General features: G+C 39.5%; 1 protein-coding gene across 1 annotated transcript in view; it reads left to right on the forward strand.

The window, feature by feature from the left end:
• Positions 1–27,637, forward strand: part of mettl16 (methyltransferase 16, N6-methyladenosine) — a 29,079-nt gene extending 1,442 nt beyond the window's left edge. The window contains exons 4-11 of the mRNA XM_088346276.1: positions 7,937–8,124; positions 8,552–8,692; positions 9,736–9,851; positions 9,996–10,138; positions 13,379–13,448; positions 17,944–18,033; positions 22,449–22,622; positions 26,895–27,637. Of these exons, the coding sequence (XP_088202402.1) occupies positions 7,937–8,124; positions 8,552–8,692; positions 9,736–9,851; positions 9,996–10,138; positions 13,379–13,448; positions 17,944–18,033; positions 22,449–22,622; positions 26,895–27,410 (1,438 nt within the window). The 3' untranslated portion in view covers positions 27,411–27,637. The remainder of the gene's footprint in view (positions 1–7,936; positions 8,125–8,551; positions 8,693–9,735; positions 9,852–9,995; positions 10,139–13,378; positions 13,449–17,943; positions 18,034–22,448; positions 22,623–26,894) is intronic.
• The last annotated feature ends 83 nt before the right edge of the window (positions 27,638–27,720 follow it).

Here is a 27,720-nt window from a genome sequence, read left to right on the forward strand (position 1 = left end):
CTATCACGTGGGGCTGGTTGTTTGTGTGTGTATTGACCCTTTGCACGTCACGTTATGTTTCCTTCTCTGGCAGAATGAAATCCATAACGGACAGCAAGGGGCACTTGAGTGCATGGATGTTGTATAGGCAGTTGAGTTTATACAAATGCCAATAACCGTGACGAAAAAATATAGCCCCCACCTTAACTATGGTGATTAATTCCTGCGCTGTCGGCAAGTTACTGAGCCCGATATAGAATTTGGATTTGGAAGACTGCAATGTTTATCTGCAGTCAAACGGAGGGACTGGTGTTGTGCCGATGCACAACATTAGCAGGCTGACAGCCCTCAAGTACTTCAGGATTTGGTGCAAGCATTTTTTTAAGGCACGTTTGATGTATTCCCGAACTATTTTATGTTAGGTAGGTGCGAGTCACGTCAAAGACCTTCAATTTATCAACTTAGCTCATGCTAACTAGCTACTTCAGTGTCTTATCGTAAATCAGCTGCTTTTATTGTGATTAACCAGGGATCCAAAACCGCAATCTTCCAAATACCACATGTATTTAACACTTTTATATACCATAAAGCTTATGACGCTGAAATGAACTGCCAAGTTACCAACGGATACAATTGAAAGACGAACGTTGGGAAGAAAAACGTCTTTTCGCCAAATTAAACATTTTCCACATTCTCAAAAGTGATTTTTATAAAAGGTGAAAATACGCCGTGCTATAATGTACAATTACATTCCCCAAAAATTCAGATAAAGACGTTGCCCCTTTTTACAAACGAAAAAGGTTCCGGACGATCGTTCGTAAGTTGAATTTTTTCGTAAGTTGCTCCAGTGCTATATTTAGTATGGAATGTATGTTTATATAAGTATGTTTAAGGCTTGTATAAGTAACCTGGATTGTTTTTTACTAAAAAAATAAACATTTTATAAAACAATATGCTCCATAAAGATAAATAAAGTTGAGTTTAACTTACTTTTGGAAGATGCGCTTCAAGAGTTAGGCGACTTTCTCCTCCCTGGTAGAGAGTGGACAAAAACAAAGCGATCCAACCATTTTCTCAACCGCATCAAACTTTCTTATTCCACTTTCATTTCAAAAGAAACGGCTCGCCTCTTTACACTTTACACTAACCATATTGAATGGATGCACAAGATTAAACAATAAAAGTCCACGTTTTTGACGCGCTGGAGATACAGTATAGAATGTTTACACACGGACTAGGAAGAGGAAGCGTATTCCTTTCTTCAGGGTGGATGCTGGTTGACCTCCTACAGTGCCACCACACGCCGGTAGCGGCGGAACGAAGCACTACAGTAATGTCCTGTACTCTGAAAAAGGTGCACACAATACAAAATCTAACTTACAGCAATGTCCGGATATTTTTCGACATCCCGAAAATAACGTTCGTATCTACCGTTTTTCGTAAGTTGAATGGTCGTAAGTAGGGGAGCGTCTGTATAAAGTTGTTTTAAGTAACAATGGCGCGAAGGGGAATTTTATGCCGTGCATTTGTCCGCAAATCGATGCACAGTAACGTGTACTGGCTACGGAGAACTAGTAAGCATTCAGACTTTAATAAGATTTTAGATCAGCACTGGTGTGGTCTGAAGTCGGACAGATTGGACGATTTGTTTGAATGTGTGAATATGTCAGGAGGAAGACTGTATGGCTTAGTAGCTAGCATTGCTAATGTTTTTTTCAGTTTCTCAAAATAGCACTCTTTGTGCTTTCCGACGAGGTGAGTCACCTCAACCAACAGCTACGCAATATTTGTTTGACTAGTCATTGCCAATGGTGTTGAATCGTATAGCTGTTTTTAGAGTTGTCTACTGTGTACTGGCCTTGTCCACTGTTTACAATGTCCATCGTAGTGTCGTCACGTGTGTGCAGAGGGTCAATTGGGTGGTCGTAACTGTCTGTGTGCGCGACTGTGATAGGCTGCTATATGCTGTCAGTCAACCAGCGGGCCGGCACAAGTCAAGGTGTTCAGACGACGCTCCCGTACCAGTTAGAAACGCAGTATGTCAGCATGCTCTCGATGGATGAGCTATAGGCAAGCAGCATAAGGACACCATTTGTTTTTTTGATCTGAGTCATTGAGACACTTTGTCTTTAATCTCTGTTTGAAATTGTATCAATTAATGTAGAGCTCAATTCTACTTTAACTGCTTTTAACTTTTATAGTGTTTCTTCTTACAAAACAAACATTGACTCACAACCTCAGCGTTTTGTCATTGGAAAAGTAACCGTGTATTCAAACACGTAAGAGAAACACACACATTTGCATAAATATGCCGATCTGATTTTGTTATACTGCAAACGATGATATACAGGTATGATGTTAAGTTTTTAGCTTGAAGAGTAAGACCATAATCTTGAAACCATCAACAAACTCTCAAGAGATTTTTGTGCAGTCCGAAAACCTCATTTGTCAATGAGGGTCACAAATATGTAGATGACTGGTTGACTTGAGTCAGAACTGAGATGCAGAGTGCAAAATCTCAGTCAGGCCAGGCCAGACCATAAATCAAAAGTCATTGATTAATTGGGACTTCCCAAAGACAAAAGAAGGTTTAATACATTAAATCTTAGAAGAGAGTCCGCGGTATCATGTCCTTTATGTCAGTGGTTTTCAACCCTTTATGAACCAAGGTACACTTTTATTTATAAAAAAGTTCTGAGGCACACCATTCGTCGAAATTGTTTGAAAATGAAGTTATGTCAATTTTTTCACTGTACTACCTCATAAGCATGTAATTAGTATATAAAAAGAAGAAAATAATACCGTATTTTCCGCACCGGGTTATAGGGCGCACCCCCAAAAAATAGCTTTTGGTCCTATATCTTCCATACATAAGGCGCACAAGATTATAAGACGCTACAATGGGAACGTGGACAAAACAGTCAGATAGTTCAGTCAAACTTCTTACCCCCTTAACATTCCGAAAGCTTGCAAAGAAGCAAATACGTGTCGTAGACACGTGCGGATGCGGTGTCCGTAAGATGTCACTCAAATGCATTGTTCCAAATATCATTCGGAAGGTTAGAGTCTTGGGATTCAAGAAATGCCAACCATTCCTTAGTTTCTATTTTCTTTTTCGCTCGCAACTTTACTGTGCATATGACAATAAACACTTGGAATTAAGTTTAATAAAAAAAAAAGACCCATCACAGAAACATCAATATCACTCTGAAACAAGATACTGGGAAAATATATAGCCGGAGTAGCTCACCGAAGTCGTTGCGTTCAATAATAATGTGCAACCATGGTCCTCTTATATCCAAGAGTGTAGTAAATCCAGGAGAGTAAAATATTTACAAATACAGTACAGAATAGTAAAATACTGTTATCTCTATGGCGTAGTTCTACCCAACATGCTATTCACAGTCATCTTTTTCGGCCAATTGCAGACTTTGTTTTGTCCCTTTAGCCTATGCGAGCCTGTAAATGATAAAAAGGATCCGCCCCCTATACCTCCGAATAACTTGAGCCAATAGTGATCGATTCAACTGATGATTGACACATCTTTTTCGGCCAATTGCAGGGTTTGTTTTGCCCCTTTAGCCTATGCGAGCCTGTAAATGATAAAAAGGATCCGCCCCCTTTACCTCCGAATAACTTTAACCAATAGTGATCGATTCAAATGATGATTGACACATTGGTTAGCCAATGAAACGCCGGTATATAAATCCCAGCATACACCGCGCACTACTTCGCGTTCGGGGGAAATCTAGTCGGCGGCTGCTTGCATTAGTTGCAAGACTTTGCGACTTGATATTGATCCATATATAAAGCGCACTGTATTATAAGGCGCATGGTCAGCTTTTGAAAAAAAATAAGACTTTTAGGTGCGCCTTATAGTGCGGAAAATACGGTACTTAAAATATAGAAGAATGATGTGCTTTATTTATGTTTTCATTTTTTACAGTGCAATCTTAAACTGCTTTGTTAAACAAATTAATTTATTGAATGTACTGTGCTACATCATGAGCAGATAATTAGTATTCAAAAAGTATATAAAAATCTACTGCCACCTACTGATATGGGTGACTATTACAGTTCCTCATCTAAAGAAAGCAAAAATACTGAATAATGGCCTGATTTTTTTGAAAGATAAAATCGGGCAAATTCCAGCTCCTTTTCTGTGCATATGACAATAAACACTTGGAATTGAGTTTAATTCACTCAACTCATCACAGCAACATCAAGATCGTTCTAAAACAAGATACCGGGAAAATATAAAGCCGCATAACTCACCTAAGTTCTCACGTTCAATAATGATACGCAATCATGGTCTTCTTGCAACGGTGAGTGTAGTAAATCCAGGAGAGTAAAATTTTTACAAATACAGACTAATGAAACATGTTTCTTTATGGCGTCGTTTAGCAAGCTTGCTATTCAGTCATCTTTTTCGGCCAATTGCAGGGTTTGTTTTGGCCCTCTAGCGTATCCGAGGCTCCGAATAACTTCAGCCAATAGCGATCGATTTAACGGATGATTGACACATCTTTTTCAGCCAATTGCAGGGTTTGTTTTGGCCCTCTAGCGTATCCAAGGCTCCGAATAACTTCAGCCAATAGCGATCGATTTAACGGATGATTGACACATCTTTTTCGGCCAATTGCAGGGTTTGTTTTGGCCCTCTAGCCAATCCAAGGCTCCGAATAACTTTAGCCAATAGTGATCGATTCAAATGATGATTGACACATTGGTTAGCCAATGAAACGCCGGTATATAAATCCCAGCATACACCGCGGACTACTCCACGTTCGGGGGGAAATCGAGTCGGCGGCTGTTGCGTAAGTTGCGAGACCTTGCGAATTTAATATTGAGCCATATATAAGGCGCACTGTATTATAAGGCGCATGGTCAGCTTTTGAAAAAAATTAAGACTTTTAAGTGCGCCTTATAGTGCGGAAAATACGGTATGTAAAATATTTAAGAAAAGATTTTTGCCTGAAGTGTGGAAGATTTAAAAAACTGACTACTTACTGGCTCTACTGTACAGGGTAACTAGCTCTCTTCATGTCATTGTATTCTTAGTCAATAGACATTATAAAATACATTTGGAAATCTAAAATGTGCTTGGTGTAGAGCGACAAAATAAGCACACTGCTTTGAAGGTACGAGGCATCCAAGTGGGAAAGCGCGGTATTGCTCATTCTTTGTCTGCTCTCGGCCATTGCGCCAACGTGGCTGGATTTGCGTGCTGTCTCATCATCTGTTTTCTGAATGCGGTTGTCATAGAGACGTGACGTTTGCTGTCCAGCTCATTGTACCACATACACGTACACACACACACAGACCCCTCAGGGCTGAAAATAGAGGTCTTGTCCTGGGAAGCCCTGCTGTCTGAATATTGATCTTTTTCTAATGATGCCTCTGAGGAAAAAGGGAGGATAGAAGAACATCTGAGAGTAAGCCCCTAGTGCCAGTGATTTGTTTGATATTTTCTTCTTTTTAGTCTCTGCATCGTGATCCGGATTTCAAACTTTTGTATTAATGATAAAATTTAGAAACAATTTTGATGATTTCTCATTTTACTACCTATCTAATTATGGCTTTGAGATTTCAGCTTGATGTCAGCATATTTCAAAACATTATTGTATTGATGATTGGGCTGCCTTATGAAGGAGCCAGGTGTTGACCAGGGTCATTAACCCAGCATGTTTGTTACATGTAAGGTCTTATAAGATTGACATTCTATATTTTATATTGACAATATCTGTGTATAATTTGTTATTGCAACATCCATTGCAGCTTGGTCATCCTGGAAGCGGGATTATTTCATGTGTGGTCCCTTCTCAAGGTTTCTTCATTTTCCTCAAGTTGAGGTTTTTGAGTTTTTCCTTGCCCTCATGAAGGTTTTAGATCAGGGGATAGTGTCATAATGGTCTGTGGTTTGTAATAATCTGTGGTCCGTGCAGCCCTTTGAGACTCCTTGAGATAAAGGGCTATACAAATAAGCACAACTTGACATTCTCCCCACTAGAAAATTGCTTCTCATTTATATGTCTTGCTCTCTCACATCTGACACATTGGCAGGCAAACCCCTCTCTCTTGAGTGTCCAGGAGAGTAGAAAGTGGAAGTCAAGCCAAATAAATGTTATTTTCTATGTGATGTTCTATGCTTGCCGACAGATCCAAAAGCAGCGTTCTGGTTTTATGTTGCGATCGGTGAATTAAGAATTACCGTATTTTCACAACTACAAGGCATACGTAAAAGTTTTTCATTCCCTTTAAAATGTGCGGCACAACCTATTAACAGGTGCCCCTTATGTTCGTTACAGGGACATTGGGTATTATTGAGCGCATACTAGTGGTAAAAAAACGTATTAACAATAATGATTTGAAATAATAAGCAAAAATACATGAACTCACATACACATACTTTTTTTTTTAATACTCGTAGGTAAGAAATTTGTATGTAATTTACATACATGAGGCTCACCTAGAGGGAGCTGACACGATTGGCCACCAATGTGCTGCTATGGGTACCTCGAAAAACCTTGTGAAACGCTGGGAAAAAGAAAATGAAAAGAAAAATGGGGCAGTTTGGTCAGATTGAGTCTTTGTAGCATTCGGCTTCGATTGCACTACACAACACAGCAACTTCTAGTGGTCAAATGTCACAGTGTCCCTTTAAATACAGAAATGGCACATATAACTGAAACTGGGACTTAGAGTACAGATCGCCTTATGGTCGTGAAATTCCCAATAGCACTGAAATTTATATTTTATTGATTGGTCATCACTCTAGCATAAGCATGATGTAATTCCATTTGGCAGAAATAGAAAATAAGTGGGATATTGCTTCTTAACTCATACTACAAACTCTATATTCATAAAAATTCAAAGGCCTTTACAACAGTTTTTTGGGAATTCGTTGAGGCATCATTACTCAGAATATCACACGTTGGATAAAATAGCATCATATTTTTCTATAAAACATACACGTTTGTGTGCACCTTCTAAATAAAATAACATCAGCATTGAAAGTATTATTGTGAATAGGTTTCCTTTACAATTGATTTATTTTTCATCCAATGCCATTGACTCATTTCACTGCTATTAACGGGTAAAACATGCAATTAGCAGATTAATTGTTTTTTTGGAGGGATATTTTTTGTGATTACACCTCAAATGCATTTCATGGGTAAACTAGTTTTGCTATATGATGTGTACTCCCTCATTTGCATTTTTTACTCGTGGTTTTTGTTCACACCATATAGAACACTGCCCATTTGAGCTCGCGTGCCAGACGCCGTCAGCCTGGCATGCGTCTAATTACATTTGCCAAGCTGCGAAAATCCATTCAGCAAAGCTTTAATTATTTGCATGCAGCCCACTCACGCTGTCTGCTGCAGCCGTGTCTGCTCGTATGACAGCTGTGGAATTCCTACTTGCAGCATTGAGGTTTGGTGGGGGTCCACACAAAAATGTGTGAAGTTTTAATAGTGTGGAAGAAAATGAATTTCATTCTCTTTAACTGTTGATTGGAAAATAATGAGCTCCTTATCTGTGCTGCGTGGTGGAAGAAGCTGTGTGTTCAGGGTTAATTGGGTGTCGCTGCAGATCTCAAACAGAAGAATTACCTCGCTGCATTCTTACACAGGCACACATGCACAACTTCATTTAGGTTGTCTTTTTTCGTAGAGCTATTTTTACATCACTTTCTAAATATAATTGTTTTGTGCCTCTGGACCCCCAATGTGGCATTTGTTTACATTATAACCTTATCCTCCTTGTTTTATAACCTTATCTTCTCTGTTCCTTTATTTTCTTGGTTTTTTACCTCACTGCGAATGTGTGAAACTGGAGTGTCATGCCCAATTTCGTTGTCACAATGTGTTAACCCATTTTGTAACAATGACAATAAAGGTATATTCTATTCTATTATGCAGTGTGGTTGTTATTTTGAGCCTCTTCTACCTTCTAGAGTGAATTTCAAGGAGCCAGAGGCCGTGCGAGCTCTGACCTGCACTCTCCTTAAGGAGGACTTTGGTTTGAACATCGAGATCCCTCTCGAGCGCCTCATCCCCACCGTCCCGCTGCGCCTCAACTACATCCACTGGATGGAGGATCTCATTGATGGACAGAAAAAACTACGTAGAGGCATTGACATTGGTACGAGGCTTCTAACTTCTAAAAACTGGTATTGTCTTTATTGTCATGGATAACAACATAGTGAACATTGTTTACAAGAAAATAAAAGGCGGCACTCCAGGATAAAATTCTAAAAAAGACTTAAAAGAGAAAAACAAGATGAAAGGAGTCCTGGGATAAATGGTCAAAAATATTTACGACGTAGTGCTTGGAGACTGGTCTAAGTTGTAAGTGCATCAGAACAATAGGGCAGGAAGTGCATTCTGACGTAGCTCAATCGTTTCTCCAGATGGCTCATTGCAGTATAGTTATTGCAACCCATTTTAAGATAATTGCCTGATCAATTTTCAGTTACTTCTTTCTTTTCTTTGTCTACTCTCGACTATTTGTGAGAATAAGCACATATTATATGCACTTCTTAGGTTTGTTTATGTTTTTCCCAATAAAGGTACTGGTGCATCTTGTATCTACCCTTTGCTGGGAGCCTCAATGAACGGCTGGTACTTCCTTGCAACCGAGGTGGATGATATATGCTTTGACTACGCTACCAGGAATGTGGAGCAGAACCATTTGTCTGATCTGGTTAAAGGTACAAATTTGTAAGTTTTTTTTTTAAACTGTGCCAACTCTGGAAACCAAGGCAAATGAGAGAAACAGAAATAAATTCCAATTAATGGGCTTCATGGTTCCCCCCAAAAATCTATTCTATTAGATTATTTTGAAGCAATTAATTAAAAGAAAATATCTATTCATGAATTAAAAATGTATGTGTTGACCTTTTTATTGATTTTTTTTACAGGAAATACAACAAACTAAATTCCAATTTCAATGAATGAGCAAAAATGCAGTTTTTCTTAGCTAGCTAACTGGCTATCTTTCTAGCCTTGTAGCTGGCTTGCTATCCTCCTACCTTTTTTTTAGATAGCATGCTATCTATTTAGCTTTTTGCAATTCGTTGGCACGCTATGTAACTAGCGTTCTACCTTTTTGCTAGTTATCAAGCTAAATATTGGCTTCCTTCCTATCTAGCTATCTAGCTTTCTTTCTAGCCTTCTATTTTGCTATTTTGAGTTTTTTTTTTAACTCTTTTTAGCTAGCTATGTGGCTGCCTTTTTAGTTTTGTAGCTTGCAACCCGTTTTCCTATCTTTTTAGATATCTGGCTAGCTTTTTACATTTTTTATGTTTTTTTCTTTTACCCGTTTACCTTTCTAGTTAAGTATCAAGCTACCTTTTTAGCCTCTTTAGCAAGCAAAGTTGCTAGAAATTCATATCGAACTGGGTGCCCTTTGTGCTAATTGTTAACAAAAAATAGCTTTCAGCTTGAAAAAGGTTGGTATATAATTCCTATTTATTATTTTGGAATACAGTACATTTCAAATTTTTAAAATACAATTTAGCAAAGTACAAAACTAGAACTACTCATTTGTGTGGATGACCATTCGCCTGTCCCAACTGTACAATGGTTTATAAATTGTGTGTTTTGCATGTTTCATAGGCTTCAGAAGAGACAACTTGAAATATATTGATAATGTATATATGTATAATGGTTGCCTCCATCCTCATTGGTAAAGATGGATTTGAGAAACAATTTGTAAGATCGTCAAAATACATTTTGTGCTTTCTTTCACTAGTTGTCAAAGTTCCCCAGAAGACTCTGCTGATGGATGCATTGAAAGAAGAGACCGAAATTGTGTATGACTTTTGCATGTGCAACCCTCCCTTTTTTGCAAACCAGCTTGAAGCAAAGGTGAACCTTGTTTTCTGTCCCCGTGTTGTATATTTAACATCCAAATGTTTGCTAGGTGGCTGTCTGTGGCAGGATTTGTTTGTGGAGATGGCAACAGACATTTAATAGGATTGATTTTAATCTCTGTCTTGCTGCTGGCTGCAGGGGGTCAATTCAAGGAACTCACGGCGACCTCCTCCTAGCTCTGTGAACACGGGCGGAGTGACGGAAATCATGGCAGAGGGTGGCGAACTGGAGTTTGTTAAGAGGATCATTCACGACAGCCTGCAGCTCAAAAAACGCTTGCGGTGAGGAACAAAAAGGTCAAAAGAGTGGTCATGTGTTTTTATTTTGGCATGTCTTGGCGAGTCAATAGGCAAATAGGTTGCTATTCACTTGCAATCGATTTAAAGGTATTCTCAAAGACCATTATGTTTTTGCAATTAGGCACAAAACGTGTAGTGATCCTCCCCACAATTTTCGAAATATTTTGCTAAATATTCCACACTCTGGGCGACTCAAAGAATTTAGTTTCAAAGCTGACAGATCTTGTTTGCTCTAGAGCTGTCCATTAACACACCATGTGAGGAGACCTCAGAAACAAACAGCGGTTGTAGTGAACAGCAATTGCATACCGCTCAGTTCTGCTTGGAGGTAGGCGATTGTGTTTTTTTCCAGCGTGTGTCACGATTAGTATAATTTTGTCCGGCTAGCTCCACCGTTAGTGTCAGGACTGCTGATGGCTTTCCTGTTTTGTATGCGCTCATTGGCTGCCCACCTTGTGTTGTTTGGCAGCCTGGCCTGGTGTTAGCGCTGGTTTTGTCATGTCCATTGGTTTATTTTGGCTTCGTTGTTGGTTCCCGGTTAGCCTGACTGCTCACTATGTGTTCTTTGTTCGGCTAGCCTGGTGTTAGCACCGTTTTTTAGTTGCTTGATTTATTTTCGCCTGGCTTCGGGTTTATCGCCATAGCCGTTGCCGCTTTTCATTGTTTGTTCCCGGTTAGCCTGGCTGCTCTTTTGGTTGGCCAGCCTCACAATTTTCCAACGAGGCAGCTGCCGCCTTTCGTTGATTGTCCCGTTAGCTCTCCGCGTTTTGTTTCGCCAGGTAACCCCTTTTGACTACTCGACCTTTATTGTACAATTACTAAACTAGAGGTACAATCTTAAGCCTGAACCCGACCACGAACTGAAATTGGGGTCGGGCCTAAAATGTCCATCATTACTTTGGGTTTGCTTCGGGCCGGGCCTCTCTCTCGTAGACTTAAAAAAATGTATTTACACTTGCTGCTCGTCCATAATTGTTCTTAGTTTATTTTTCTCTGTGGTGGATATGCGCTGTGTATTCTGTCCGCCTTTTGCGCAACACAGCCCTTGTCCGCGTGCTTGGAACGCGTCCGTAATTGTTTTGTTTATTTTTCTTTCACATATCCTACACAAAGAAAAATAAACTCAGGACTATTAAGAGTAAAAAATATAGAGAGAACCCCTTATCCTCCTCACACAAAAAAGTCCTCATAAAAAAAGTTTTTCGGGCTTGGGCTGGATTGGGCTTCAATACCTGCGGATCGGGTCGGATCGGGCTGAATTTTTTTATGCCCAATCTAACCTTTAAAATGGGTCGTGTGGGTATTACTTTAGCAACCCTTGTCACATTGCTGTCACTAGAGCAGAGAGAAAAGGAAATGCCGCATGCACCAATTAAACCCAATAAAAATATAACATTGACATTCTACACCTGGGAGGCTCAAAAAGACACTTTTTTAAACACCTCACTGCTTGTTTGTCACTACAATTTACCTTTACAGGTGAGAGAGCATAACATCGACTCAATCCCATCACAACTGGTTGTCACTTCCATTCACAAAGCATGCTAGGACAAACGTGTCAGACGGTGTCCATGGCAACACTGCCAGCTTCACCAATTAGTCATTTGACACTCTGTAAAGACCCTATTATCTTTGCTCCTGGTTGATTTGAAAAGTTTTATCTCGATTAAGAATGTCGGCTCTCGAAGAAATAGAAAAATGTTTTTGTCTGGGTTATTTAGCAGCTCTTAGTCAAGTGACTGAAAAAAGGTGCATTGGCAATGCTGATCTGTTGCTCCCCTATGTGGGGCACATCTGTCCCTATCTGACCTGTTCAATATTTCATTGTGTCATCTGATGCGGACATGTCACAAGCAAATTACTCAGTCCAAATATGATCAGCATTCTTATATTATCTCCAATTGTTTGCACTGGGACGTTGAGACCTTAATGAACTCAATGTAAGCACCATTAACCTTTACTCTAGATGTTCAAAAGGGAGTTACATTCAAATCCCTAAAATTGATATTTAGGCCAACTTGGTCAATTGTCAATTGAGCCTATTGAATAACAATTTTTTAAAAAACAATTTCAAAGCTTCTTTTTTCCTTCGAAAAGAAGACAAACGTGGCCATTTTGCATAAGTAGTTGGGGTTTTCCACACTAAATCTTTATGAACCATTTTTTCAAATGTATCTTTTGTCAACGTTTGAATTTCAATCCCTGTCTTCTCATGTAAAACATGATTTTAAATGACTAGTTTAGAAAACTGAAAAATACTCATGCAGATTGGATTTCGAAGTTTAGAAGATGTGACTCTTTTAACATATTCCAAAGTTAAAGCGAATCTGTGTTGTCTGGTCTGAACCATTAAGCCCCAAAGAGTCACTTTTCCCTAAACCTTAAATGCAGCGTGTGTGGTAACTTTTAACACTTTTTCACATTTAAAGATTGCTCAATAACTTGTAATAAAATAAAATGGTCACAAGTGGGCCAACCATAATTTATCTTTGTGTGTTCTTGTTTTGTTTGTTAGTCTTCTACAAAAAAGAAAGATTATCAGATTGTGACAGGTCAGTGATATATATATATATATATATATATATATTATTTAATCAGCTCAGGTAATTGTTTGGGATTTATGTTTGAGGGCAATAGAAATTGGTGAATATTTACTGTTGAGCAGCTGAAGTTCGGAGAAATTGGAGAACTTCTAATAGCAGAGTTAGCCAAAGAGATCAATTGAATACTTGATGCATTTTTGCACCCCAAGTTGACAGATGATGAAGACGAAACCTTTCTAAGACAAAGCAGTCCAGTTGCGAATATTTATATCACGTTAAAGGAATTACCTGATTCAATTAGAATAAATACATGAAGTAACAGCTTTGAATATTTTGAGTTAAGTTTAGAAACAAATGATTTTCCTACAATTTAATTAAAAATCTTGCCAAATTCTCTTTTGAAATGGTAATTTTTGGTTTTTGCCTTTGGTCACATTTACCTTAACAATTGAGATGTGCAATGTGTGTTTCCCAGCAGGCTGTTTGAATATTTCTCATTCATTGAAGTGCCTGCGAGGAGTCACATGCTTTATGCTAAATCAGTGTACTTTTTGCAGTATGCCAACACTTCACAAAGACTGTATTGTGTCAAATTATGATACATTTCTGTGGATTCCCCATGTTTTGATATTTTCTTGTAAAACATTAAGCGGTTTCATGTCGTTGTTTGTTTTCATAGGTGGTACAGTTGCATGCTGGGAAAAAAATGTAGCCTGGCCCCACTGAAGGAGGAACTAAGGAAGCAAGGGGTGAGTGCTCAATCTGACTAACCGATCTTTAGGATTCTGAATGTTAACATGCCATTAAATAAACTATAATTATGGTACTGATCAAATTTACAGCCAATACAAAGTGGTTCAACTATATTGACCCTATGCACACACGTGACGACGCCATGACAGACGGCAGTAAACCGTAGTAAACAGTACTCCCGATGGGTGAGTCTAGTAAACTGTAGATATACTATTCAACACCATTGGCAATGACTAGTAAAATGAATATTGTTTAGCTGTCTGTTGAGGTGGGTCACCTTGTTGGAAAGCTCAAAGAGCAGTATTTAAAGAAACTGAGCATAGCATTAGCATAGCTAGCCAACAACTAATACCGTCTTCACCTGACATTCGCAGATCTGACCAAATTGTCCAGTCTGCCTGACTTCTGTCCACATGATCTGTATCAGTATAGTGTTAATGGAGTACTCCCATACACCGGCGCTAATCTAAAAGTTCATAAAATACTGGATGCTTACCAGGTCTTCATAGGTGGTACCTGTTGTTGCTCTGACAGGGAGGAGCTTTGCTGAAAAATGCACCGCCAGCGTGAAATGTTCCTCCTCGCACAAAAGTTACTAAAACGACATAGTGTCTAATTTTGGGGGGAATGTAATACACCAGTAAAGCATTTGTACCTTGTATACATTGAAATATTTACTTTGCCAAAATTACAACGCCTTTTCTTACTTATCGAAGGACACGTAAACAAGCTGCTTTTATTGGTATTAACCAGCATTTTAAAACCGTAATCTTCCTAATATCACATGTATTAAACTGTTCTGTGCTCTACCTTGTAGCTTATTACGCTGAAATGAACTTTCAAGTTCATAATGGATAAAACGGGAGATGAACGTTCAGAAGCTGATAGGCTAAAGGCTTCAGTTACCCTACTTAACGTACATTTGCTCAAGAATACATAAAACGTTTCTTGAAAATCTCATTGCTATTACTAGGGTTCTTAGAGGTCTGTCGGTTGATTTCAGAAATTCATTGCCGTCTTCTGTCTTCACCAAAAGGGATATGATAACGTGCCAAATTGGGCTTCGAACCTTGCCTTTTCGCACAGCAAGACATCACTATTGTGATAAGGCATGGTTCCATCTTCTGTCGTGGTTATTGATATTTGTTATTACTCAACTGCTTAAGTTCCATGCGCTCTGGTGCTTTTGCCTTCCGTCATGGCGTTGATGTGATGCCACGTGCAAAGCATCAAAAGAGAGTTTATAAAGTGATCAGTTAAAACAATACTCCAAGCTCTTTTTATTTTTGACCTCAACACCCTTTGCCAGGGTAGCAAACGTTTTAAATAGATTCTTCGTATGGTTCTTGCCAACTGAGACTTGTTGACAGATGAAGCAGGGCGTGAACGCGCAAAATTCCGTTAGCAGTGCATGACTGCCTCACAAGGCGTTGTGCAGCTAAAAAGCTTGAGTGTCATTAGCTGGAACTAATAGCACAGCTCATGACTCCTGGCTGGATCAGGCCTGGAGTCCCATGCCAGTCACTTCTCTCACATGCTTCAAAGAGGAAGACAGGCAGTCCTATGCTTTGCTGCACCTGCAGCCTCCAGAGGATTTAGCCTCATTAACACGAGTGCTGCTTTGGCAAGCATCCAGAAAGCAGTCTGGTATATAAATGTACAGGGTGTACAGAGAAAATAGGGATAATTAATATGCTCGTATTTTAATTGTTCATTTTCATTTCCTTTGTTTGCATTTGAGTCATGGAGAGGTTCTTTTCTCAACATCTGTATCTGAGATTGGCTTTCAATGAAAATATATTTATTATGTAGAACAATGTTTTTTAAAAAGTACGCATGTTAATTCAATCCACGGGAAAACTCGAGATTTCTTGGTAAATAAAAAACTAAAAGACACATCCACATTAAAATCTTTTAAAATGAACTGTTAAATTGTGTCATTATTTCAGGAGGATTGCACATATGATTTAGTTTGTATTGAAAATGCTACATTCGAAAAACCTTTGAAAATTAATCATTACAATCAATAGTGGACCTACCTACTACTTGTTTTAGTTTGTCCATAAATGACATTTACTTAGCAGAACCCAATACTTAAACTTTGGGTAATTTGTTACGGGGACTTTGTGTATTCTTTTGTGACCCCTAAAAAAACCTTCAGTGAATAAAAAAATCCCAATTTTAATAAAGAAAAACGTGGTGCACTTTGATCACATTGAGTTTCCATAGTTGGTACTCTTCATTGTGCTTTCCAGCACGCGTTCTTGGTTTCACGACACAATACAGCAACATCGAGTGGTCAAATACTACACACTGTCCCTTTAAAAAAAAAAAAAAAAATAGTTGTGTGTCATTTTGTTAAAATAAGGATGGGCTCGTACCAATACAAGTATCGTTTTCGGCCATTTTGAAGGTATCCGTACGCTCGATGTTATTCATCCAAGTAACGGATTTGTTGATTTTTGACCCAATTTAGTTTTTTAATTTCCTGAAGTGTTTTATTTTTTGTGTGTGTAGTTTTTCTTTTTTCAATATTTTTTAATACTCTTAATAGAAACATGCTTTTGAGGGGTGTTCTGCTGAAAGTAGCTTGTTTGATCACATTGATCAAGGGTTGGCATCCCAAAATGTTAGAAAAACATTGAACCCCCCAGAAAAAAAGTGTTTGGAGTAGCAAAAAGTTAAAAACTTTATATAAACCTTATAAGGAAGACAACACATACTGTATATATGTACATAATAGATCTATATTCATGGTAAAAAGTTAAGAATGTTTGTGACATGTTTGTCCTCCTACAGAAACGATATAATTTTCCATTATCAAACATTGTTAAAAAAGCACCTGGAGCCTCTAGGGAGCGCCAAAAGAAGCACTTGTTGCTGGCCCCTAACATAGATTTATAGACTTTCTGTATGAAAACAGAAAAAAAACACCCATAAAGACAATTCTAGCTGTTGTTTTGGAGGCAACCGTTCAAGCAGGACACTGAATGCACATGGTGCCGGGACATATGGCACATCCCATCTTATGGTATAGCTTTAAAATGTCAACGTTTTGTATGTTATAGTTACAGTAATCCCTCGGTTATCACGGTTAATGGGCACCAAAACCACCAGCGAAAAGTGAAAACCCGCGAAGTAGCGACGCCCCTTCAAAAATGCTTTAGAAAAAAAAATTTTTTTTTTAAATTATTTTACTTTATTATTATTATTTTTTAGACACGGTTAATGAGGACCAAAACCACCCGCAAAAAGTGAAAATCTGCGAAGTAGCGACGCCCCTTCAAAAATGCTTAAAAAAATGTTTTTTTGATTTTTTTTTTATTATTATTATTTTATTTTATTATTCTTATGTTTTAGACCCGGTTAATGGGGACCAAAACAACCCGCGAAAAGTGAAAATCTGCGAAGTAGCGACCCTTCAAAAATGCTTAATTTTTTTTATTTATTTTTTTATTTTATTATTATTATTTTTTTAGACCCGCGAAGCTCTGAACCCGCGAACGTGGAACTGCCAAGTAGCGAGGTCCCATTGTATATAAAGGAATCAAACTGTGGCATCTCAAAAACTGCTTGGTCACAGGTTTCTTTTTAGTGCTAGAAATAGGGCCATCGATGGCTAAAAAACAAAATATGCCACGTGTTCTTCAACCATATTATACAGTAATGGTGTCACTCAGAAGCAGTTGTGTGAGGCTCACTGATGCTTTTTACACAAAGCTCTTCCAAAACATTTTGAGATCCGTTGTCACACAACACCTCGGCTCTTTTCGCTCTCGCTTTTCGCACCCGCAATTAAGCGGTGCAGCGCTCAGTGACCAATAGTGTCAAAACGACTGCTTCACCAAGTTGTGTCGTCTGAAGGATACTATATACTGGTCCTGATTTACGTTTAGAAAATAACACCTTGCAATTTTCATGGACTGGGATATCATATTGCACAGTGTTTCCCATATGATGGGAAGGTTTGGGAGGGCCACCAGGGTTTAATTTGTCCCGCCAGAGTCTATTAAACTTATATTATTGAAAAATATAATAATATATATTTTTTAGATTATATAAATGTGGAGTTAAGAAAAAAACATTTTCATTCCTGTGATATTAAAGATGGCAAACATCATGTTGTGTATTTGGAGTCAGCCACCCTGACAAGCAGATTTTTTTTTTGTTTGTTTATTTAAGCATTACAATCCTGTCTCGTTTACCATGCTTTGTGGGTTGAACTTGTTTTCTGTGTCAATGTCTTTCATAACTAGTGTATTTATAGTTCAATAGTTTAAAAGGGAACAGATTTATCATAGAGCTAGCTCGAAATTACACAAGACTGATGGGTTTGAATTTCAAGTGTACAACGTTTTCTTCCGGGGGAGCGGTACAACGCTAGACTGTTAACCCACCAGGGTCTCCCAAAATCCCATGGGAAGCACTGGTGGATTCAAAATAAATCAATAAAAATGACTACTGATATGAGTGTGATGATTTTTTTTTCAGGTACCCAAAGTGACGCACACAGAGTTCTGCCAGGGACGCACAATGCGTTGGGCGTTGGCCTGGAGCTTTTATGATGATGTCATAGTTCCGGTAAGTCTTAGCAGGCCTTGAGGGCCCTTTTAACACTCAGGCTTGCCTGCGCCTGTCCAATTGCCCAAATCCTCGTACTCAATAATGCACCTCCTCTGTGCTCCACCCCCCAAACTGCATCTTTCATTCTTCCATCACACGCTCCTGTTCCTCCTCCAGGGAGAGCTTTATGTGGTTTTGGTTTAGCATTAGCCGTAGCCTGGCAACAGTCGCCAGGGCGAGAAATGTGTGCACCCACTGTCTATTGTCTTGTGTGGACAGTGAGAGGGTTAGAGAAAACACAGCAATAAATGGCAACAGGAATTTTGTTCAGGTCCAGATAGGCAACTGCTTGAACGTTGTGTTTTTGTGTTTGACTATTTTAGCCTTTCCAGGAGAAAATCAGTTAAGCAGAATGATTGCCCTACATTTCTTCCTGTGACGCTTCTCTGCCTCTTGCATTTACGCTCAAGTATGTGGCCTTAACAGAGAGGCTCCTGTATGCACAGAAAAGCATGCATGGTTGACTCATTCTGTCCATATGCATGTCAGCTATATGTGCATGAGGCCAGCTCATTAATGTTACATGTTGGCTTAAACATATGCGGCACGCATGCAACTGTGACCTACTTAACCCTTTTAATACCAGGTTCTTTCCAAACTTTAATTACTCTGCTGGATTAGCCTAACACCGGTATAGCCTTACCTACTTATGCCATCATAAAAAAAATAGAAATTAATTACTACTAACAAATAGCAACTCAAAATATATCACATTTTCCCTGTGCTTACTTACCACTTCTGTTGAAAACTAGTGTAGTGTTACTATGCTAATGTTAACAATAGACAAAAAAATAAGCCAACATTTCAGAGGCTTTGCCCATTTTAAAATTTGTATTCCTCCCAGTTCAGTCAACTTGTTTTTTCTTTCTCGAATAACCCATTCGGGAGAATTCCATGACATTCTTGCGTGCCCAGCCCTCACCCCGTCTCTTAAAAACATCTTTTGTGCGAACAACTGTTACAAACCTTGACTGCTAGTTTGTTTTCTCATTGAAATAATTAGCATCATCAAGAGAAGCTCATTTGGAAAAAATGACTGAAATAACCTTTGTCTTATGAGAGATCACGTCACCATTCCCTCAGGGGTTAATTATAATTCTATTAACACGTATATGTGTTTTTGAAATTGCTAAAAGTCACAGAAAATTTGGCCTTTAAAATGTAGGAATTTCTGGCAACAAATCTATTGACTTTTTAAATTGTGCTTCCATGAAAGCTAAAAGCTCAAATGCTGACATCAGAACAGTATGTATGCTATATTGCCAGATATCACTTTGTACCAAAATTGATAGACGAAAGTATATGGTGGAGGCAGGACCATGAGTATTTTTGGCTTGTGACGAAACATACATCTATCCGTTACCTGCACTGCTCATCCTCAATGGGGTCGCGGGGGTGCTGGAGCCCATCCCAGCCATCTTCAGTCAGTGGGCAGGGAACACTTGCCAGCCAGTCGCAGGGCACACAGAGACAGACAACTCACTTGCTCATTCACACCTAGGGACAATTTGGACCGGCCAATTAACCTGACATACTTGTTTTTGGAATGCGGGAGGAAATTGGAGTGCCCGGAGAAAACCCACGCAAACACAGGGACAACATGTAAACTCCGCACAGGAAGGCTGATAGCTGGATTTGAACCAATGACTTTAGAACTGTGCCGCAGACGTGCTAACCACTCACCCGCTGTGCTGCCTTGTTATGAATTAATTAGCACAAAATATATGTGACTGTAATTGCCTTAAACTTGTGTTTTTTTATACAATCCTTTGTTTGACATTCTGAAAACCAGCAAAGAGTTAAAAGGTGGAAGAGTTGCGTTTTAATTATTTTCACATTACTCATTAGGCTGGAGGAGGAATTATTTTAATGTCAGTGGAAGTTTCCTTGTATTTTTCGGGAAATGCATAACTATGGTACCATGGCTCTTTTAGGACAATCTGATACATTTCTGTAGATCTGGTAACCTTTTTGGGCTGTATTCCAGGTTTAAAATGAATAGCACCGAGAGCAAGTTTGATTTATTCGATTGTGTTTGTCTACATTATATGTAATGGGCATTATAATGTCAATTTATAAGGATGGTGTATTGCAATGATACAATATTAGATCTTGTTATTTTTGGGGACCTTTCTGTGCAGTATTTGCTTGAATTGTTTATATTCACTGCCTAACGAGTCTGGGAGCCTGCTTCAGTCTCTGTGTTTGGTAGGGTTAAATATATGCTGTGACTGCTGTCACTGTCTTGTACTACGGACAGACTGAAGAGATCTTTTCTTCCTCATGCCATGAGGCTCTTTAACTCCACCCGGCAGAGTAAAGGCCCACATTAAACCACACCACCTACATTGGATATTACCGAATCTTACTGCAATATGTATTCTGTGTAGCACTATTTAGTTACTCTATATAACACGCTACAGTGGGCATTTGCAGGTCACACTGGGTATTTGTATATTGTATTCTTTTGGCTTTATTATTGTACTGTTCTCAGCTCAGGGATGCTGCTGGAAATGTGAATTTCCCTTCGGGGATGAATAAAGTATCTATCTATCTATCTATCTATGTGGAAAGAAGGTTTAAACCAATAGATAAGAAAATGTCCCTGATGAGTCGTCTTGTGATTGTGTGTTTAGATATCATCAATTACTCAAAACCAAGTGCTGACTATACTAAACCTCAGGATGCTAAACGATGTTCTATTCTCTTTCCCCTTCACACACTTTCAAAATACATATTTTATTAAATCTTAAGTGCTGCTATTACATGGAAAGTGCTATTGAGGAGTGCTATTGTGACTCTGAGAACTGCAGCAGACCGTGAAGGTCACAGGCCCAACACTTCCCCTGCTGCCGTTTGTAGGTCAGTCGGCCATGCTTTCTGCTCAGTCACTGCAGACCTTCACCTCCGTCCGTGAATTCCTTGTTGAGTGGCACCGAACGCACATGCCTTGGCGTGGGCTGTGCAGGGAAGCGTTGCAGTAAATGTCGTGTTGTCCCTAGATACGGTTGGCTAATGACCTCTAACGCCATTGCAGGTTGACTTTGAAGGGAAATACTGTACGCTAGAAGTATGGAGTAGTGCTGCAAGGCACTGCAGACAGTGCACTGTATGTGCTTTGAGCGCCCTCTTGTGTCTGCATTTGCAACTGTCCATTTCTTACTACAGTCTCATTTTTAAGATACAGTATACGTAAGGAGTGGTCAAACTCATGGAGTGGCGAGTCGCATTGGGTTAAAAACTGTAGACATTTTTTTCTCATTTATGAATGAATAAGACATCACACAATCCAGACATTTATGTGTTATATTTCTTTCTACATTTGTCTTTAATAAGATAAGTCTCATTAAATTGGTTCAGAAACGCAGCACGGAAGGTGAGTGGTTAGCGCATAAGCCCCACTGTTCACAGGTCCCGGGTTCAAATCCAGTTACCGGCCTTCCCTGTACCTGCTTGGGTTTCCTCCAACATTCCAAAGATATGCATGACATGCAGGTCAATTGTTGGATCCTAATTGTCCTTAGGTGTAAGTGAGTGAGCAAGTGAGTTGTCGGTCTTTGTGTGTCCTGCGACTAGCTGGGAACCAGTTTAGGGTGTCCCCTGCCCGAGGATAGGATGGGCTCCAGCACCCCCGCAACCCTGCAGTGCAGAAAATGGATAGTTGCACTATAGTAGTATTTTTGAAGAATTCTGGTAGTAATAGTTTTCTTTTGTATTTTGTTCCCTTTTCAGAATGAAAACAAAATAATATAATAGATCCTTGTTCAAAGCACTAAATGCAATAATTTTGTCCATGTATTTGTGTAGTAATTCTGTAGGTTGCATCAGCTGTTATGCTATGCCATTGGTATTTTTTTATTGGTATTATTTCCGTATTTTTTTATTTTCAGAAATCAAGTAAAACTATTTTGGTTCCCTGTTTTAATCACTAAATTTGATATTTAGTTCTGTAGTATTTTTTTAGTATTTATGTAGGAGTAGGTTTGTAGAAGACACAAAAGGGACAATACGGAAAACACTGGCACAAAAAAAATTCAACAGTTTTAATCAGTAGTGCTTTAGTTACTATTGTACGTTGTCATTATATTTCGACCATTTTTGCTCAGCTTGCCAGATTAAAATGCCTAACAGAACAAACGTGGCCTGAGGGCCGTAATTTCCCAACCCATGTCATAAATAGAAGACCATTACTAATATTAATAACTCTATACAGATTCAGTTGTGAACTGAAATCTGAGTGACAAGGAGAAGGTCTTTCATTTATCCTTACATGTATTGGAAACACATGCATGATGAAAAAAATATTTTTTTCTGTGAAATCTGGGGGGGGGAATATTTACCTGGTCTTGTTTTCTGTTTTGGCCCGTATCAAGTCGCCACCGAGTAAGAAGCGCAAACTGGAAAAAGCGCGAAAGCCACTCTCATTCACGCTTCCTCATGTGGCTCTGAAGGAGCTGCAAGTGAAGGCCCGGGCCGTGGGCTGCACCGGGCGCGATTCCCTGGAAGCTGTCGCAGTTCTTGTAGAGAAGGCCCTCACAGAACTGCGGGTGAGTCCCTAGTTTTGTTTTGCATACCATAGCTTTTTAAACCCTAACGTATGTCATGGTTCAGCCATCACTAGAGGTTATCATTTATTCTTGGTATTTGGTGTTTTTGAATCATACTTTATGGGCTTTTTCAGAGTCAAATTAGTCATACAAATGTGTTTCAACTGTTTTAGTGCACAGGGACAGTGTAGAATGTACACTGTAGATTATTTAGCGCCCCCTATTGGAAAAACAAAACTTATTTAATTGAAAAAACAATATTGCTTTAAATAATAATAAGAAATAGATGAACACATCTGTCACTATCTGACCATTATTTAGAGCCATAGATTATGAAGGTGGGGTGCATAGTTTGAGCTGTCCTTAAGAAGTTTGAAATTAAATTCACAGTTCACGGATCCCTTAACCGCATGGGTATGGTCGCCGGGTCACCAGTGAGGATGCAACTCTGGACAGTTTTCTCCACTGTGGACTTTTCCAAGCCTGTTTTGGATTGTGGCAAAGTTGGCAACAGTCAATTCTTTAATGTTGTCTGCCCAGTTCTTTTTTCGGTCTTCCTCTCGTCCTGCCCCCTTGGACTGTGCCCTGGAGAATTATCTTGGTCAGTCCTGATGATCTTGTAACGTGAAAATACCAATGAAGTTTCTGTCTGTGCGCAGTTCACAACAGTTCTTTATAAGATCCAATGTGCCCTCTAATGGTGTTGTGCACCGTTTTGTTTTTCGCATGGGCTAAGTAGCTGATGCCTACAAGTTTCCTGTAGAATCGCATCTCCGCGGCGTGGATTTTCTTTTCCAGTTCAGCTGTCAGAGTACATGTCTCGCAAGCATAAAGGAAGTGGAAGTAACCAGAGATTGCATGAGTCAGATCATTAATTTCACGGCACAACCACCCCAAACAGGGAGACCTAAAGGTCCATAAGAATTCCGACCCAGGGGAAGTGACAACTTCTCTATTCTCGGAGAAGAAGTAGAGACGGCAATACTCTGAATGAAGAATGAAAGTTTCCGGGAATCGACCTCATCCCATCAGAACACAAAGGTGGCGAGAAAACTATAGACATCTTGACAAAGATTTGCGGAAAGATCTGACAAACAGGTCAGAGGCCTTCTGCGTGGACAAAATCACTCGTAATTGCGCTAGCAAAGAAAGGAAACCTTAAATTATGCTTACACCACAGAACCATCAGTCTCATCAGCCATGCAAGTAAAGTTATGCTCAAGGTCCTACCGAACAGACTGAAACCACAAGCTGAAAGAACACCACAGAACAGATTTTTAATCTGCACATCCTATGTGAGAAGTTCTGACAACACCAGATTTACCTCTATCACGTTTTTGTTGATTTCAAGAAGTCGTTTGACAGTGAATGGCAAGTCGCTTTACGGGCCACTATGCAGAAATACAACATGGGCCAGAAACTAGTTCAGACCATTGAACAACTGTATGCCAATACCAACAGTGCGGTACTTATCAATGGTACCATTGGAGCCACAATTGGTGTAAGACAAGGCTGCATTTTCTCTCCAACTTTGTACATCTTCCTGGAGAGGATCATTTTTGAAGCTCTAGAGCTTCAAGTAGTACTTTACTTACCAGCGATATACACTGTCCATTTAACTTACGAGGAAACATTTCTCTACTTGTATCTTGTAGCACTTTAATGGCATTGATATATGTGGAATAACATTGCAGGGTTTTACTCACATGGAAATACTAAATTAGTGCTTTGACACAATTGCAAGGTGGCGTTCAATTTACTAAAATAAATAATAAACTAGGCTGTCATCTTATGGCATGGTGCTAATGAACAATGTTGGTGTGAGTTGAGAATTTATTTTACCCAAAAATACAGTGAAGAGAGTTAAGTAGGTTAGTTTGCAACTAGTCATTGGCTTCAATAAATCCTTTTTGGCTATGCCAATTAAGTTCACTGAAGATCATTTCTTAAAGGCTGTTGAGCTACCACACTGTTTTCCAGTGTAAAATTTGTAATCAGGTCTAGAACGTTGGAACAATAAGGAAATGGAGCGTTACTGCGTCTGAGGGGAGTAACAGTAGGAATGGCAGTGTGGGACACAGCATCACTCACCTCCATTTTGATGATGATATTGTCTGATTGGTAGGAAATGAACAGAAACTCCAAGATCTGGTCAATGGCCTAGACAAAGCATTAAGCCAGTATGGGATGGAAATAAGCACAGGAAAAAAAGCAATGACCAACAATCCAAGGTATCCCCGAGAACATCACCATCAACCGCAGATAGCTAGAACCTGTCACCAAATTTAAATATACTGGAGCTCTCATATCAGAAGAGGGGTCAGGACAAGAAATAATGGCCAGGATAAATCGACTTAAACCTATCTTGAGGGACAAAAACACAGCAGTGAAATCAATGATCTGACTCATGCAAGTGCTGGTTACCTTCATCTTTTGCTATACTTGCAAGACATGGACTCTCACAGCAAAACTGGAAAAAAATAATGGCCATGGAGATGCGATGCTTCAGAAAACTTCGAGGCATCAGCTACTTGGCCCATGTGACAAAAGAAATGGTGCGCTTCACCGTCAGCGGGGACCTTGGAACCTATGAAGAACAGTTTTCAACTGCGCGTGGATGGAAACTTCAGAAGTATGGTCATGTCACAAGATCATCCAGACCGACCAAGATAATTCTCCAGGGTACAGTCCAAGGGGGCAGAAGGGGAGAAAGACTGAAAAAGAACTGGGCCAACAACATTAAGGAATGGACTGGTGCCAACTTTGCCAAGATCCAAGAACACGCCAGGGACCGTCAACAGTGGAGAAGGCTGTGCAGAGTTGCGTCTTCATTGGTTCCCCAACAACCCGTGTGGTTAAGGGATCAGTGAACTGAGAGTTTGGACCGGTTAGTGATTGGTGTTTAAACAATCTTACATTAGGTTAAACTGAATTAACAAACTTGCTGGCAGAGGGTGCCGTAACTCCAAAGATCAGTGGTCACCAACCACTGGGTCGCAGACCGCTACTGGGCCGCACAGAATTTTTTTTTTACGTTTTTGCATGAACCCAAATAATGTGTGTATGCACACATTATTTTTGTTTGGGTGCACATTACACTGAGATTTTAAGATTTTACCATTTTAGAGCAATCATTGGTCAGTTGTCAAATATTGCTGACCTCATTTGCTCAAAATTGGATGCAGTAAGAATTGAACCCAGATAGCGAGGTGAAAGCGCAGAATCCTAGCCACAAGTCCACAAAGATTGTATTTGTCATAGCAAAAGTATTTTGCTTTTATCTCAAACTATTTTAACTCACAGTTTCCATGTGGAACGACGTTGTTTTGACTGATCTCTTTCCAATAGTGGGAAAGATTTAAGACTTTTTTAAAAAAATTGTCATCAATGTAGATAAGTAGTAAACCATGAACTTTTTGGAAATCACGTCACGTTGGAAATAAGGTTGCATGGTCAGGTGCTGGAAGAAGTTGAAAGCTGTAGGTACTTGGGTTGTAATGTGACCATAGATGGTTGAATGGAGTGCAAGTTATTGCACTGAGTGAATCAAGGAAGCAAGGTTTTGGGTGCTCTGAGGAGAGTGATGAGCAACACGAGTATGAGTATGGATGTTAAGAGGCGATTGTATGAGAGTGTGATTTTGCCGATTGTGTAGTATGGTGCAGAGACTTGGAGCCTGAACGCAGATTTAAAAAGGAAATTAAATGTTTTTGAGATTAATTGTTTGAGGAGTATGTTAAGAGTGGAAGATTGGATAGATTGAGAAATTAAATTGTGAGAGACAGAACTGGAGTAGTAGTGGAACTGTGCAAGCGTGTGGATAAGAAGGTACTCGGTTGGTTTGGACACATGGAGAGTATGGATGAGAAGTAAATGTTGAAGAGGATCTACAGAGCAGAATTAAAACTGGCCATTATTTCTTGTCCTGACCAATCAAGTGCGCCTACGAGATAAAAAGGCGTTACAATGTGGTACTGTCAGTAAAAATTGTGTGATGATGAGATGAAATCTTATGCCTTTTCTCATGTAATCTAGAGCCATAGTGGTCTAGTCGTAAAACAGTGTTATTAGGCTTAGTATTTCTTATTAAAAAATGTCATTTGTATTATTACTAATGTTATAAATGTGCCTGTCCGTGAGAATATTATTAGACATCAAACCGGTCTGTGGTACTGAAAAGGTTGCCAACCACGGCCATGGTTTAAATCGTTTTCTTATCATTACATGTAGGTTTTTTTTGGGTTTTTTTTTTTAATGAAATTTTGCTTGCAGGTGCTGCACAAGCGTGTTCCATGCAGAGAGCAGGAGAAAAGCCTTCTCCTCACCGCGGTGGAAAACACTTGGCTCCATGGCCGGCAGAAACGGCGTGAACAAATGCGGCAGTTGCGAGAGCTGCCAAGAGCACATCACGGCGCCCCTGCCATGTCAGACACCCAAAAAGACCAGGAAAACTCTGCTCAGGAGTCAACTGACCTGCCGTCAACCTCCGAAATTACAACCACGGCCGGTGAAGTGGAGCAAGATCCACGGGAAAAGGCTCCAGTTGAAGATGTGGAGATGACGTCAACAGACAGCCCAAAGGATGCCTCGCACACTGCCGATGAGACGTCATTGAAACAACCAGCGAGCCCAGAACAATTCCTATTTAAATGTCTCCTGAATGTGCTCCACGAGGACAGCAATGCCGTGGTGGAGATTCACTGGGTGGAAGGTGAGAACAAAGATCTGATGAACCAGCTGTGCACCTTTTTGAGGAACACTCTTTTGAAGGCTGTCTCCAAATCTTGAACTGATAAAGGTGCTGTAGAGATAACGGATACGAACTATATAGATACATATACATTGGACATTTTCCTACTGTTTTGTACTGAACGGTTTGTAGCAGTCAGTATTAAAGCATGCCAAACATAAGTATTAAAGCAATCTAAATTCTTTTTAAATGTTGATGTAAACAAATGCTGCACATTTGACCATTTTTACAGACAAACATTGGTAATAAATGTGCTTTTTTTAAATGGTTGCCTTCTTTGTGATGACTTTTAGGATTTGACAGCCATTTCGGTCCACTTTGCTTAGAACAGGGGTATCCAACCTTTTA

Source organism: Urocampus carinirostris, chromosome 10 (genome assembly GCF_059441175.1).
Source record: "Urocampus carinirostris isolate Australia breed hairy pipefish chromosome 10, RoL_Ucar_1.0, whole genome shotgun sequence".
Taxonomy (NCBI): Eukaryota; Metazoa; Chordata; class Actinopteri; order Syngnathiformes; family Syngnathidae; genus Urocampus; species Urocampus carinirostris.